The sequence below is a fragment of the Phacochoerus africanus genome, chromosome 5, assembly GCF_016906955.1.
Source record: "Phacochoerus africanus isolate WHEZ1 chromosome 5, ROS_Pafr_v1, whole genome shotgun sequence".
Taxonomy (NCBI): Eukaryota; Metazoa; Chordata; class Mammalia; order Artiodactyla; family Suidae; genus Phacochoerus; species Phacochoerus africanus.
The window spans coordinates 84923891-84940076 of NC_062548.1; the positions used below are offsets into that span (position 1 = coordinate 84923891).

General features: G+C 36.5%; 1 protein-coding gene across 5 annotated transcripts in view; it reads left to right on the forward strand.

Moving 5' to 3' along the window:
- Positions 1–16186, forward strand: part of USP34 (ubiquitin specific peptidase 34) — a 256844-nt gene that overhangs the window by 210710 nt on the left and 29948 nt on the right. For all 5 annotated transcript variants that reach the window (XM_047781997.1, XM_047782001.1, XM_047781996.1 and 2 more), the window contains 9 exons: positions 3008–3093; positions 3770–3938; positions 4044–4118; positions 5259–5410; positions 8997–9045; positions 9136–9240; positions 9320–9364; positions 10213–10317; positions 12233–12380. In XM_047781997.1, coding sequence (XP_047637953.1) covers positions 3008–3093; positions 3770–3938; positions 4044–4118; positions 5259–5410; positions 8997–9045; positions 9136–9240; positions 9320–9364; positions 10213–10317; positions 12233–12380 — 934 coding nt within the window. The remainder of the gene's footprint in view (positions 1–3007; positions 3094–3769; positions 3939–4043; positions 4119–5258; positions 5411–8996; positions 9046–9135; positions 9241–9319; positions 9365–10212; positions 10318–12232; positions 12381–16186) is intronic.

The following is a 16186-nucleotide window of genomic DNA, read 5'->3' on the forward strand; positions in this document are numbered from 1 at the left end:
TTCCTTTCTCCCTCATCTGAGTTAGAGTTCTCTGTCTTTTCATTTTTATAGGTTTTTGGTGTGGTGACCTTTTTACAGATAACAGGGTTGTAGCCTCTCTTACTTCTGGTGTCTGTCCGCCTTGTGGCTGAAGTCTGTATGGGGGCTTGCTGTAGGCTTCCTGATAGGAGGGGCTGATGCCTGCCCACTGGTAGGTGGGGCTGATTCTAATCCCTCTGGTGGGTGGGGCTTAGTCTCTGGATGGGATTAGAGGCAGCTGTGTGCCTGAGGGGTCTTTAGGTAGCCTGTTTACTGAGGGGCGGGACTATGATCCCACCTGGATTGTTGTTTGCCCTGAGGCTTCTCAGCACTGACTGAAGGGTGAGGCCAGATTTTCCCAAAATGGCCACCTCCAGAGAAAGGCAGCGGCTGAATATTCCCGAGAGCTTTGCCTTCAATGTCCTTCCCTCACAACGAGCCACATTCACCCCTGTTTTCCCAGGATGTCCTCCAAGAACTGCAGTCAGGTTTGACCCAGATTCCTATGGAGACCTCGCTCTGCCCTGGGACCCAGTGCACGTGAAAGTCCATGTGCGCCTTTTAAGAATGGGGTCTCCGTTTCCCCCAGTCCTATGGAGCTCCTGCGCACAAGCCCCACTGGCCTTCAATGCTAGATGCTCCAGGGGCTCTTTCTCCCAGTGCTGGATCCCTGCACATGAGGGTTTGATGTGGGGCTCAGAACTCTCACTCCTGTAGGTGAGTCTCTGTGAACCAGTTAGTTTTGTGTCTATGGAGCATCCCACCTGGGAGGTATGGGGTTGTTTATATCGTGAAATCATCCCTCCTACCACTTGATATGGCCTCCTCTTTTTCTTCGTGAGTAGGATATCTTTTTTTAAGGTTTCTGGTCCATTTGTGTGGAGATTGCTCAGCTTTTAGTTGTGAATTTTGTTGTTTTTAGGAGAGAAGTTGAGCTCCAGTCCTTCTATTCTGCCATCTTAATCCTCTCTCCTGCATGTTATCTTTTTGAATTGTACCACCTCACACCAGTCAAAATGGCTGTCAATAACAGAATGGCTACAAATAATAAATGCTAGAGAGGGTGCGGAGAAAAGGGAATCCTCCTATGCTGTTGGTGGGAATGTAAATTGGTACAATCACTATGAAAACAGTATGGAAGCTCCTCAGAAAACCTAATTTATTTATTTATTTATTTATTTATTTATGTGTCTGTGTCCTTTGTCTTTTTTCTTTTGAGGGCTGCACCTGCGGTATATGGAGGTTCCCAGGCTAGGGGTCTAATCAGAGCTGTTGCTGCCGGCTTACACCAGAGCCACACCAACGCCAGATCCAAACTGCATCTGCAACCTACACCACAGCTCACAGCAATGCCAGATCCTTAACCCATTGAGGGAGGCCAGGAATCGAACCCGCAATCTCATGGTTCCTAGTCAGATTCATTTCTGCTGCACCACAATGGGAACTCCAGAAAACCAAATTTAGAACTACTGTATGATCCAGAAATCCCACTCCTGGATGTATATTCAGACAAACCTATAATGAAAAATGATTCTTATAAAATGTATTAAAACTTCTCAAAATATAAATTTTAGTGGTCATTAATTTATTCCCAAATGTGTAACCATCATCTAATTTTGTAATACCCCAAAAAGAAATCCCATAGCTACTAGCAGTAACTTTCATTTTATCCTGTCCCTTCTCTTCAGTCTTGGGGCCACTATCAATCTATTTTCTGTCTCTATGGATTTGTGTATTCTGACCATTTTGTATAATTATAATCACATGGCATGTGGTCTTTTGTGACTAGCTTCTTTGATTTAACAGTGTTCTTATGATTTAGCCATGTGTTGTAGCTTCTATCTGTATTTCATTTCTTCTTACTGCCAAAAAATATTCCAAATACCAAATTTTGTTTATCCCATCAGCAGCTGATGAACATTTCCAATATTTCCACTTTTTGGCTATTATTAATAACTTCTATGAACATTTATATCTAGCTATTTGTGTGGACATGTGTTTTCAGTGTTTTGTTTGTTTTTGATATATATGTAGGAAGAAATTGCTGGGTTCCATGGTCACTCTGTTTAACATTTTTAGGATCTACCAAACTTTTTTCATGAAGTCTGCACCAGTTTACATTCCCACCAGCAATCTATAAAGATGCTAATTTTGTTGCATCTTCTTCATCATTTGTTATTGTTTTCCTGATTTTATCCATTCTAATGGGTGTGAAGTAGTATCTTAGTGTGATTTTGGTTTGCGTTGCCTCAGTAATTAATGATATTGAACATCTTTTCATGTGCTTAATGGCTGTTTGTATATCTGATTTAGAGAATCCCCAGATATTTGTAATCCATACTTTTTTGGATAAACTTAAGTCATATTTCCTTCTCCTAGTCATTCAACTTCTGATAAACAACTGTCCTGCCCCACTCCACTCTTCTAAAAGAAATGAAGGCCAAGTTTTCTTTTTTTTTATCTCCAGTAGTTAGGAAGATTTCATGAAGGCTTTGTATTTGATAATCTCTTACTTAAACCTTATAGTTTGTTTTTCCTTTTTGCTTTATTGTAAGACTGAATATTGTTTTTGAAGCTAACCCTGCCTTTTAACTTCAATCTGTAGTAGAGACTTCGGGAAACTTTTAGAATGTCAAAAGATAATCCGTGGGCAAAATATAAATGAGTAATAAAGAATTTTTTTTTTTCCTTTTTATGGCCACACCTGAGGCATATGGAAGTTCCCAGGCTAGGGGTAGAATGGGAGCTTCAGGCCTACACCACAGCCACCACAATGTGGAATCTGAGCTGCATCTGTGACCTTCACTGGATCCTTAACCCACTTAGGCCAGGGATTGAACCTGCATCGTCACAGACACTGTGTTGAGTTTTTATCTGCTAAACCACAACAAGAACGCCAACAAAGAATTTTCGATCATTGCTAATTTCTCAGTATCTTTGTTACCTGATGTGAGTTGACTCTTAGGATGTTTTATCTTTTCATGTATAGATGTTCCAGCGTTTGTGTATCCATGTGATTCAGAGACTTAGACCTGTGCACGCTCATCTCTATCTACAGCCAGGAATGGAAGATGGGTAAGAAGTATATCTTTGGAACCGAACAATCTACTTTTAAGCTTTTTGATGATCTGCCTACAAAGTATTTCTAAATATCCACACTGGAATATTTAGATTCTTCGATTTTAAAATAATCTGTAAACTATAATTAAAATTTTTTTTAATAAAATAACCTGTAATAATAGAAATCAAGAAGGAAAATTTGTTTTTATTTTTTTTTTGCAGCCCCACCTGCACAGATGGAAGTTCCTGGGCTAGGGGTCAAGTTGGAGCTGCACTTGTCAGCCTACACCACAGCCACAGCAACACGAGATCTGAGCCGAGTCTGCAACCTACACTGCAGCTTGCAGCAACACCAACTCCTTAACCCACTGAGTGAGGCCAGGGATTGAACCTATATCCTCACAGACACTGTGTTGGGTGCTTAACCCCACTGAGCCACAGTGGGAACTCCTTATTTTTATTTAATTAAGTGCATTTTCAAAATCTTCACATTTTGGAATACTTGTCTTTTTGTTTTGATTGCTTTTAGCCAGGCGCAATAACTGAAATCCAACTATTTTTATTACTATAATTGATAATATTATTATAAAAATGAAAGATATAAATTCAAGTTTTTAAAATATTTCTTCTCCTAAAATATTTCTCCCCAGATTTAACATTTTCTCTAAGGTATATAAAATTATGTTTTCAGGTCTGATGATATGGATGCTTCAGTAGAAGATATAGGTGGCCGTTCATGTGTCACTCGATTTGTAAGAACTCTGTTATTAATTATGGAACATGGTGTAAAGCCTCACAGTAAACATCTTACAGAATACTTTGCCTTCCTTTATGAATTTGCCAAAATGGGTGAAGAAGAGGTGAGACTCAATCCTTGTTTATTTTTTGAATTATGTACTTATTTTCAGTATTTAAAGCTAAATTGTTTTTATTTTATATTATTAAATTGATATTTTTATTTTTAGAGCCAATTCTTGCTTTCACTGCAAGCCATATCTACAATGGTACATTTTTACATGGGAACCAAAGGGCCTGAAAATGTAAGTACAATTCTGTCTCATATCAGGGATTTAGAGTTTTCAAGTTTGCATCATGAAAAGTCATTAGATAAAAGATTCCCTTTTAGTCTCTTCTAGCCCTGATATTAAATGATTTTAAGAGACTGAGTTTGGTTGATATTTTTAATGGACATAGCAAGTGATAAATTTCACTGGTATGGCCCTGGATCAAGGCAAATAAATTTAGGCAAAATGTCTACCACCTACTTTACCATTCTATTAATAGCAAGTTGTTTTTTGGTGAACATTTGTGTTGGTTATTTTTTAAGCCCTTACTATGTTAAGTCTGTCAGAGTCTTCCAAAAATTCAAGTAGCTGGGCTGTTCATAATATTGAAATATTACATCAATTTTGTGTTGTCGGTAGTGACCACAATGGATCGATTGCTCTATTTGCATTGTCTTATTTAATCCTTCTTACACCTCTTAGAGGTAAGTACTGTTCTTAACTCCATTTTACAGATGGGATCTTGGGGCATTAAGAATTTAACTTGTTTTAGATTACAGTGTGTTGGGCTTTGAATCCTGGGTAAGACTCTTGAGTGAAACTATTAAACATTATGCTGTAATGCTTTTCCAAATAAGTACTTTTGTTACCTAATTCCAGCCTGGATGGCTACTTATTTAGAATGCTTTTCTTTTGCTTTGTTAGATCATAAAATCTTTTCACTCTTGGCATTTGAAAACCCAAATGAATATCTCTTTGAAATGCTTATTACTGTTTGGATTATCTGAAAACTGCAAATAAAGATTTCTTAATTTGTGAACTAGCATTTTTATTAAATATGAAATACTGTTATATCTTACTCATATAAATTTGATCCTGATTTATTTTCCATGGGGCTTGACTTTAAGAATAAAATATTATTAAAAAATGTATCTCCTTAGGTAAGGTAAATAATCACAGTATTGAAAATCTTTACAGCTCTTCTCTGATTAAGTCTAAAATTGTCCTGAATGTGGTTTAAACTTTTAAAGTTAGGATTAGTGGCTATTTTTCCTGATTCATGCTTCTGCTACCATAAACCCTGGATAGTTATATAAAACAAGCTACTTGCTCTCAATATAATATTAAAAACCAATATTTTAATACTGAATTTTGATGAATTTTGTTATGTCCTAGCCTCAAGTTGAAGTGTTGTCAGAGGAAGAAGGTGAAGAAGAGGAGGAGGAAGAAGATATTCTCTCTCTGGCAGAAGAAAAATACAGGCCAGCTGCCCTTGAAAAAATGATAGCTTTAGTTGCTCTTTTGGTTGAACAGTCTCGCTCAGAAAGGTGAAATGTTTCAACATTCAAAGTGCTTAAAGCATGTTTAATTTTATTCCTCTTACAATTGTTTTACCATTATTAACTCAGTAGCTTTTGTTACTTAATTTCTTTTAAATAATAACATTATTCATCAACTCTTGTAGCATAAGTATTTCAATCCTTTGTACCAAACTCTTTACTTTGCTTCTGAGCCATGTTAGAAATATACATTGAAGAAATATACAGTAAAAAATATCTAGCAAAATTATATGTGCATTCATCCTTTTGCCAAGTAACCCCACTTCTGGGATTCTGTTCTCAAAATACAGAAAGATGTATGTGCAGTGCTGTTTTTTGAAGCAATGTTTATAAACAGCAAAAGACTGACAATGTCCACAAAGAGGGAACTAGTTGAAGAAATGCAGCATCCATCCACTCAGAATACTCTATACCAGAAAAAAACAGAAAGTATGGAATATATCTGTACTATTATGAGGGAATCTTAAGGATAGATATTACTAAGTGAAAACATGGTGGAGAAAAGTATATATAATAGTATGCTATTTTGTAAGGAAGGGTAAACTGTGAGAGAGAAAATGACAGTGAGAGAGTGTGAATGTGTGTGTATGCACATCTGTGAATGCAATCAATCATCATTATTCATGGATCTCCAGTTTGCAGATTTACCTACATACTAATTTATTTGTAAGTACTTGAGCTTTTATAGTCATTTGTACATTATAGAACATACAGAGTGGCAAAGAATTTGAGTTGACCTGATCCACACTTTCCCAGCTGAGGTCAAACATGATGACCTCTTGTTTTCTTGTTTCAGTTACTTATATTGTAAATGAATGTTTTTTTCTGTGGTATATGCCACATTTTCACATTTATGCTTTTTGTTGGTGATTTTGCTATTTAAACATGCTTTCAAGCAGAAGGCCATGATTTGCCCTAGAGGGAAAATACATTAGATAAACTTCGTTCAGGTTTGAGTTACAGTGCTGTTTGCTGTGTGGTAATAAATCAACATTAAATTGGGTATCTTTGAACACAAACATACATAAAACAAGATAACATCCATCTGTTGATAAAAATGGTATGACCAGAGAATCACAGAAACCTGTTTATTTTCCCTATTAGCAGTGATTTAGTATTCACTAATTACTGGGTTTGCAGCTCTTTATAAAAGAACATAGTACTACAAATAACAATAATTGACTTTTTTTTAATTCAAGACTAAATTTTAAAAAATAAACTTTAAAAAAATAATTTCCAAAGTTCCCTGGTGGCTTACCAGGTTAAGGAGAGGATCTGGTGTTGTCACTGCTGTGGCTCAGGTCACTACTATGGCGTGGGTTTGATCACTGGCCCAGGAACTTCCACATGCCACTGGCACGTCCCCCCCCAAAAAAAACTTCCAATGGTTGGGAGAGGGGAAAGTAGGCTAAAGGGGACAGGAGTGGAAATTTGACTTCTTTGAATATAGTACTTTGTGTTGTTTTTTAGATTTATCTTTGCTATCATGTAAATGTTTAATATAACTATAAGTTAATAAAATGCAATCCCAAAAAATCAAAAGACTGAAATAAATGAGCCTAACTATAATTTGAGTTGCCAACATAGCTACTGAAGAAAAATTAAAGTGACTTTAGAACACACTAATTTAACTGTTATTTTTAGTGGATGTACCTGAAGGACAAAAAGAACTGTAAAATTATCCTAGAGTGTTTTACTGCTTATATTGTTACTAGTGTAATCAGAATGGTTATTTTGAAACTATATTATAGAATAAAGTGAATACGTAATTGTTAATGTCATTAGAAATGAAGACTTTTAGAAAAAGAAAAGATAAATATAAAACTGTAGGGTGTTTATATAACGTTTAAAATGGAATTTGGGGATATCAGTAGAGGTCATGATATATTTTGTCTTAAGGAAACAGAAAATGTATTATGTATTGCCATTTTCTGAAAAGGCCTAGAAATCCTGTCCAGCCCAGAATCAATGAGATATCCTGGCATCTAGATATCATTTCCCACTGAAAAAAAAAATCAAGGTTCCTTGGGAAATGGGCCAATTCCAGGTCTTGGGCAAGAAGTGAATGGGAAGCTTGGAATATTTTGTCATTTTGGAGAGCAAGGAGGCTGTCAGAGACTAATGAGGTCATTCATGTTAAAAGGACTCAAGAGTCAACTTAAGGACATTTCTACTGGTCATAGACTGGACAACTTGAGCATCAGTAATAGTAAGAATAACTGCAAGTGGACTTTACATCACAGATGTTTACATCCATGAGTTCATAATGATACCTAAAAATGAAGTTTTTAAAAGTTATTGGCAACTTTTAGAGTATATTAAGAAACCAAATAATAATTTTGGAAACTTATTAATAAAAGAAAAATATCAAGCATTTACCGTACCTGCAAGAATTATATACTTCGTGGCAACCAGATGGGAAATGAGAGGGATGTTTGTCGTCATAGAGTATTTGAGCTAATAAATGAAGAAATAATGCTGGAATTAGGATATCAGTATTTTGTATCCCAAATGAAATAATGGATCCAAGAAATGACCATCATTGGTTGAAAACATTACAAAAAAGTGGGACATCTTTTCATTGTGTACCTTCTGATGAATGTTCAAACCACCTCTTACAAGGTATTCTTGATTAAAAAGTCAAACCTAGATCTGGTCAAGTCTCTAGATCTAACATTTATAGGAAGTATGTGTTAATTCAACACACCAAAGATATAATCAGCAAAATGGAAAATTGGGAAAGTCTACAGGACAAACCACCTGCCCTCTTCAACAGATTAATTGCAAGATAAAATCAGAGGGGAAATCAGTTATCTAAAAGAGATTTAAGAGACATTTCAACCAGTGGCAGTAGAGGACTTTATTTAGATCCTTATTCAAACTAATTAAGTATAAAGCAAAATTTTTTTAGAAACTTGAGGAAATTGTACATTGGATATTGTATGGTCATAAATAATTGTTAATTTATTTTAGGTGTGAATAATGGAAATGTTATGTTTTTGAAATTATGTTTGAGATATGTATTGGGATTATGGACTAAGTGATAAAATATCTGAAATTGCCTCAGAATTTTTCATATTGAATGAGTAAGAGGTACAAATGAAACAAGACTGACCGTGAGTTGGTAATCTGTAGCCGAGTGATGTGATGCTTACAATATTCTACTTTTGTATGTGTATGAAATTTTTCATAAGTTAAAGAAATATGCAGTGATTTTAAAATTGAAAGTAAAATTCCCTATTTCTTAGAAGTTCATTTTGTTTTGAAGGTTCTCATGTCATAAAAAGCTCTCCAAATTAGACCCATCCTAGTGTTACAGTATACCAAAATACTGAGGTGATTAAATGGAAATAAAGTAGATTTGGACTTTGATATACCACTCTTGGAATTTTGAAAAATTGCCTAAAAGATATTTAGTTAACCAGTCTAGATAGCAGAAAGTTCAGAGTTCATTTTATGATGCTGACTTGGTACACTTGTAATTGAATCAACAATTTTTGTGTGTCATGATGCAGATGGCTGTAAAGTGGTACAGAGAAAAGAAAAACTTACTTCCACTAATGTTTTCTTTCAGGCATTTGACATTATCACAGACTGACATGGCGGCATTAACAGGAGGAAAGGTAATAATACCTTCTCAGTATTAGACCACTTGATAATCACAAAAATAAAAACAAAATATTTCTTAAATGAACAACTTTTGCTTTTAACAGGGATTTCCCTTCTTGTTTCAACATATTCGTGATGGCATCAATATAAGACAGACTTGTAATCTGATTTTCAGCCTTTGTCGATACAATAATCGACTTGCAGAACATGTAAGTGATGAGAAACAGTCTTAAAAGTTTTTTGGCAATTTTTAGAAGAATATTCTGAAATTCTCCTTTTTTGTTTTAGATTGTATCTATGCTTTTTACATCAATAGCAAAATTGACACCTGAGGTATGTAGATGTTTGTTAATTTGTTTTTCAAGCAACTGTCAGCACTGACTTTGCTTTCAAATGTGTAATTGTTTTTTGGGAAAAAAATTATGAAGGTAACACAATAACTTTTTTTTTTTTTTTGGCTACACCTGGGTCATGTGGAGTTCCCAGGGCACAGCAATAACAATACCAAATCCTTAACCACTAGGCCACCAGGGAACTCCCACAATAACCTGTTTTTAACTGTGTGACTTCAATAAACCTCTTCATGTGTTATCACAAATGTAATTTTTCCAATTAAATGTAAATTTACATACAAGTTCAGTTTATCAAGTGCCACCTAGGTACTAATCTTTAAAGTTAATTGGTTTGAAGCATATATCATATTGTACTTTAGAGGAAAGTAGACTAACCCAAAACTCTGCCTAGGTGGAGAAGTATGAGTAAAATAGAATACAGGATTGTACAAAAGTATTTTTGTAAAATGAAAATGTTATAGCTACTCTGATAATACATGTCAAATACGTATATAAATTATACTTCAGAGAGCAGAGGTTGCTACAGGAAACTTTTAATCTTAGTTTTTCTATAAACATGACTGTCTCATTAATATGAGGCTATTTTGATTTTTTTTCTCCCCAAATTGACATCCAGAAAAATACCTTTTTTTTTTGTCAGATGTGGCTCCCAGACAATTGACACTGTATCCTCAGCTCATCCTGCTTTATGATAGTTCAGGTTGATATATATGAATACTGAGCTCTCTAACTTAATACAGCAGATTTAAATGTGATGTGTTTGTTTACCGCTATAAGAGATGGGTTCAAACAGATCTAAATATGCAATCATATATATATATATTACAGGCAGCCAATCCTTTCTTTAAATTGTTGACTATGCTAATGGAGTTTGCTGGTGGACCTCCAGGAATGCCTCCCTTTGCATCTTACATTCTGCAGAGGATATGGGAGGTAAGTCATGCAGCACATGTTTCAGTATTTATTTTTCTGAGGACTTTATTTTTCTAATATAATCATTCCTGTGTTAAGTACCAGTTTCTTCTTGCATGGAAAGAAGAGATGCTTTAGCTTGAAGATCTGGAGGGGGGGAAGAATTCTTAGCTAGTTAGTGTTTCAGATGTTTAAAGACTCTCTCGTAGAGTCATAAACAACCTTCAGCCTATCCCTACCCTCACAAAAGAGTCCATAAAGTGGTAGAAGCCCTAGACATACAAACCAGGTGCTTTCATTAGTTGATAGAAAATACAGAGGAAGCACCAACCACTTCCTTTCTTCTAGAGTTACTGCTGAGGTTGGTGAATGTTGAAAAGGCCCACTCTCTAGACCTGGTGCCCAGCAAACTTTTTGTCATAACAGTCCAGATACTAAATATTATAGGCTTTATGGGCCATATGGTCTCTATTGGAACCACTCAATTACTATTTTAGCATAAAACCAGCCATAGACAATAAGTAAAGGAGTGGGCAAGGCTGTGTTCCAATAAAAACTTAAAAACAGGCAAATCACAGAATTTGGCCCAAGAGCCATAGTTTTCCAACCCCCACTCTAGATGCCTAAGATTCCCTTTTCCTATGATAAAAATCTTATTAGTGGTATAGTGAGCTAGTTTTCATTCTCACTTATAGTAACAGATTGGGCTACCAATGAGAAAAGTAAAGATGAGAATTTTAAGAGAATTAAAAGCACTTTTAAATAAATTTGTAAACTTCACAAAACCTAAAAGTTACTGGGAGTTCCCGTCGTGGCGCAGTGGTTAACGAATCCGACTAGGAACCATGAGGTTGCGGGTTCGGTCCCTGCCGTTGCTCAGTGGGTTAACGATCCGGCATTGCCATGAGCTGTGGTGTAGGTCGCAGACACAGCTCGGATCCCACGTTGCTCTGGCTCTGGCGTAGGCCAGTGGCTACAGCTCCGATTGGACCCCTAGCCTGGGAACCTCCCTATGCCGCGGGAACAGCCCAAAGAAATAGCAAAAAGACAAAAAAAATAAATAAATAAATAGAAAAAATAAATAAAAGGTACTGGATTCTCTTATTGGTCCTGTGTTTCGAGTCCTTGGTTATTATAATTTTATTTTTTAAACTAATGAGAAATTTTCCTGAATATATTCCTGTTGATAAAAATAAGTTGCTTTAAAAATGGAAGAAACATGGATGAAATTTGTTTGAGGCTCTAGTTTTCAGAAAACTTTTCAATTTTTTTTTTTTTTTTTTTTTTTTTTGCTATTTCTTGGGCCCCTCCCCCGGCATAGGGAGGTTCCCAGGCTAGGGGTCGAATCGGAGCTGTAGCCACAGGCCTACGCCAGAGCCACAGCAACGCTGGATCCAAGCCGCATCTGCAACCTACACCACAGCTCACGGCAACACCAGATCGTTAACCCACTAAGCAAGGGCAGGGACCGAACCCGCAACCTCATGGTTCCTAGTCGGATTCGTTAACCACTGCGCCACGACGGGAACTCCGAAACTTTTCAATTTTAAAGTGTCTAATGCTTATACCAAAAATAAATTTAGAAAAGTAACTGCTGGAGATCCCGTCATGGCTCAGTGGTTAACGAATATGACTAGGAACCATGAGGTTGCAGGTTCAATCCCTGGCCTTGCTTAGTGGGTTAAGGATCCGGTATTGCCATGAGCTGTGGTGTAGGTCACAGACACAGCTTGTAGCTGGGATCCCTCGTTGCTATGGCTCTGGCATAGGCCGGCGACTGCAGCTCCGATTATACCCCTATCCTGGGAACCTCCATATGTCACGGGAGCGGCCCAAGCAATGGCAAAAAGACCAAAACAAAAAACAAAAAAACAAACAGAAAAGTAACTGCTCATTCAGTTGGCCTTATATTCTGTTTTTGTCATTTTACTTGTAGGTAATTGAATACAATCCTTCTCAGTGTCTGGATTGGTTGGCAGTGCAGACACCCCGAAATAAACTGGCACACAGCTGGGTCCTACAGAATATGGAAAACTGGGTGGAGCGGTTTCTTTTGGCTCACAATTATCCTAGAGTCAGGACTTGTAAGTCAGATATTCAGAATTTAACAAACATTTATTCTTGTTCGAAGTTTTGTTTTGTTTTCTGTTTGTTTTGTTTTTCAGGTGACCACAATATGATCATTGTATAATGCGAAGCCTCTTAGAGATATTGTTTTGAAAGCTAAGGTTATATGAGTATTTGGATATCTATGGCAATATTTTACAAATATCTGTAGTGTTTTTGTTTCTTTAAGAATAGGAAACTATGGAGTTCCCGTCGTGGCGCAGAGGAAACGAATCCGGCTAGGAACCACGAGGTTGTGGGTTCGATCCCTGGCCTCACACAGTGGGTTAAGGATCCAGCATTGCCGTGAGCTGTGGTGTAGGTGGCAGACATGGCTTGGATCCTATGTTACTGCAGCTGTGGCATGGGCCAGCAGCTGTAGCTCTGATTCCATCCCCAGTCTGGGAACTTCCACATGCCGCGGGTGCGGCCCTAAAAAGCAAAAAAATAAATAAATAAAGAATAGGAAACCATGTCTTTTCTTGGGTGACATTGCCAACCATTATCATTTTTGTTTCTTTTCTTGGTAGAGTTATAAAACATGGTCAGAATTAGTGAAGAGAGTAAAGGGTCTGAAAATCCTATCTTAAAAGTAACTTGAAGAGTTCCTGTTGTGACTTAGTGGAAACTAATCTGACTAGTATCCCTGAGGATGCAGGTTCAATCCCTGGCCTTGCTTAATGGGTTAAGGATCCGGTGTTGCCATGAGCTGTGGTGTAGGTCACAGACATGGCTCAGATCTGGCATTGCTGTGGCTGTGGCGTAGGCCAGCAGCTACAGCTCCCATTGGACCCCTAGCCCAGGAACCTCCATATGCTGTGGGTATGACCCTAAAAAGACAAAAGAAAAGTAACTTGAAAAGGCTAAGAATGAAATACCAATAAAGACACAAAACAAGCTGAGAGAAAATGTTCTCTGAAATTATGGGAATTAAATAGTAAACACCTTTATGGTATATAAGCCGGAAGGAAATAAACATCTTGGAAGACAGATGAACAAATAGCAAAAATAGATATTTCACAGATTAGAAAATTGCTCATAAATAAATATAGTATGTTTTGTTTTGATAGTATTAAAAGAAAACTCAAAAGTAGTTAATTTTTAAGATTCTTTAATCATTCAATTTAGTCATTAAAATCATATTTCTTTTGTGGCTTAGCATGTTAAGAACCCAATCTAGTGTCCATGAGGATGTAGGTTCCATCCTTGGCCTCAATTAGTGGGTTAAGGATCCAGCATTGCTACAAGCTGCAGAGTAAGCTGCAGATGCAGCTCAGATCCAATATTGCTGTGGCTGTGGTATAGGCCTGCAGCTGCAGCTCTGATTCCACCCTTAGCCCAGAAACTACCATATCCCACAGGGCCAGTGAAGCCATTTTAAAAAAATCATTTTTCCTAGTTTTCTGCAGAGAGGGCATAAAATCAATGATAACTGCAGCAGCAACAAGCACATCAGATACTCAGATCCATATTTCTAAGTATCACTTCCAATAAAACAGTCACACAACTCCTTGTAGAAATGGCTGATTGTAGGACTGGAGCAAAGAATATACAAGATGAGCCTGGAGCATGTTATAGAACCAGAAAGTAGAGAGGCACTCCAAAAACATAATGGATGAAAGTATGTAAAAGGGACAGAGCTAATCTGAAAGAGCTCCCAGTGCCCAAAGCTGAAGCAATTTGAGTAAAAGAATAATTAGCATAGCACTGAATTATAGTCCAGAGTATAAAATAAATATCCATGAGTCCATAGTAATATAAATAAATGGTCGAATAAATAAATAAAATGGAGAAAAGATAAATCTCCCACACAGAACAATCCCAAATAATTTATCTACATCTTCCCCCAAAAAGGGTGAAGCTAAATTCCACACCCCTTGAGTGTGAGCTTAGTAACTTATTTTCAAAGAGCAGAGTATGGAGAATGGAAAAAAAACTTTAAGAAACTTGACGTTGGAATTTCCCTTGTGGCATAGCATTACCTATGCTAAATTAAGGATCCAGCATTACCTATGGCTCAGATCTCGATTGTAGCACAGTTTCAGTCCCTGGACTGGAAACCTCCACATGCCTCAGGCATGGCCATAGCAACAACAACATCTATGCTGAACCAAAAAAAAACTTTTTAGCTAGCCAGTACACCTAATGCTCGTGATAGTGCTGAAAAAACAGCACTCTCATACACCGCAGTGATATAAGTAATATTGCCCTTATGAAAGGTGGTTTAGCAGTGTGTAACAGGGTCCTTAAAATATTTTTTCCCCCTTTTAACTCGGTAAGTAATACCATTTCAGAGATTCCAGTAAAAGTGTGTAAGTTGTCCAGTATATGGATATCCAATAGCATTAATTATAATTGCGAAAAATTAAAATTGGATGTTCAGTTAGGAAATAAATTGTTATAGTGCATCATTTAAAAATTATAATATTGAAGACCATAGTAATATGAAAACATGTTTTTGAAATAATGTATTTGAGAAGAGAGCCTACATATTTGAATAGAATCATTGTAGCTTTAGAATAAAATTGATGGTAACATGCATAAAAGAAAAGTTACAGAGGAGTTCCTGTCATGGCTCAGCAGTAACAAACCCAACTAGGATCCATGAGGATGCAGTTTGATCCCTGGCCTCACTCAGTGGGTTAAGGATCTGGCATTGCCATGAGCTATGGTGTAGGTCACAGACGCAGCTCAGATCTGGCATTGCTGTGGCTCTGGTGTAGGCCGGTGGCTACAGCTCCAATTAGACCCCTAGCCTGGGAACTTCCATATGCCATGGATGTAGCCCTAAAAAAAAAAGACCAAAAAAAGAAAAGCTACAGAGAAATACTTTTAAATCCTACAAAATTATTTTAAGGAATGAATGAGAATGTTTAAAGAAAAAAAAAATGGTGACGTGATAGGTGTCTTAAAATAGTTGAAAAAAATAGTTGAGTTGCCACATAGAAAGCAAAGTAGAACTTGTTCTAAGTTCTTTAGAGCCAGGAACTCTTATGTCATACCACAAAGCAGTCTTTAGCAAGATTCTGTTTTTCCATACCGATCTTCTTAATTGTTCTTAAACATAATTAAAAAGTTGTGTTTTTTCGTCCTATCAGAACTTACTTTTTACTTAAAAGCACATATGTTTTATAGAAATAGACGGTTAGATATGTGATGAAACAAAACAATTGTAGAATTTATATGAAAGGTCCATGGGTCGTTATTTAGTAATGTTTTCAACCTTTCACTGTATTCAGAATTTTTTCAAAATGTTGGGGTAAAAGTATGTAACTTAAACTGAAATTTTTTTTATTCAAGTGATCTTATTAATTGCAGTTTTATACAGAATTGATCAAGATGACACCTAAATGCCAGGTTTTTATATTTGAAACACATACCAAATTGGGCCTAACTGAAAACAGACTAATCATTAATATATAGGTGGCGAAAGATGTAGAAATGAAGTAATTGTGCACAAATAAAATTTAATTTGAAATAAATATTTAAGATAATACAATTAATTTTAGAAGCCTTTATATGCTTTGGCAATACTATGGAAATTATCAAATTATAGGTAGATTAGTGGCAGACAGAATTGGCAGGTATGTTGAAGAGATTAAAGCATTTGAGACCTTGAGGAGGCTCTGTGGTGAATGTTGTTAAGAGGATTTACCTGTGAGTCTGACAATCTAGGTTTGAATTCTAGTTCTGCCGCTAGTTGTATAAAATGGAGTAATCTTACTGTTTTAAGCCTGAGTAAAAGTAGAGCTAATAAAAGTAGTACCTACTACATTAAGTTATG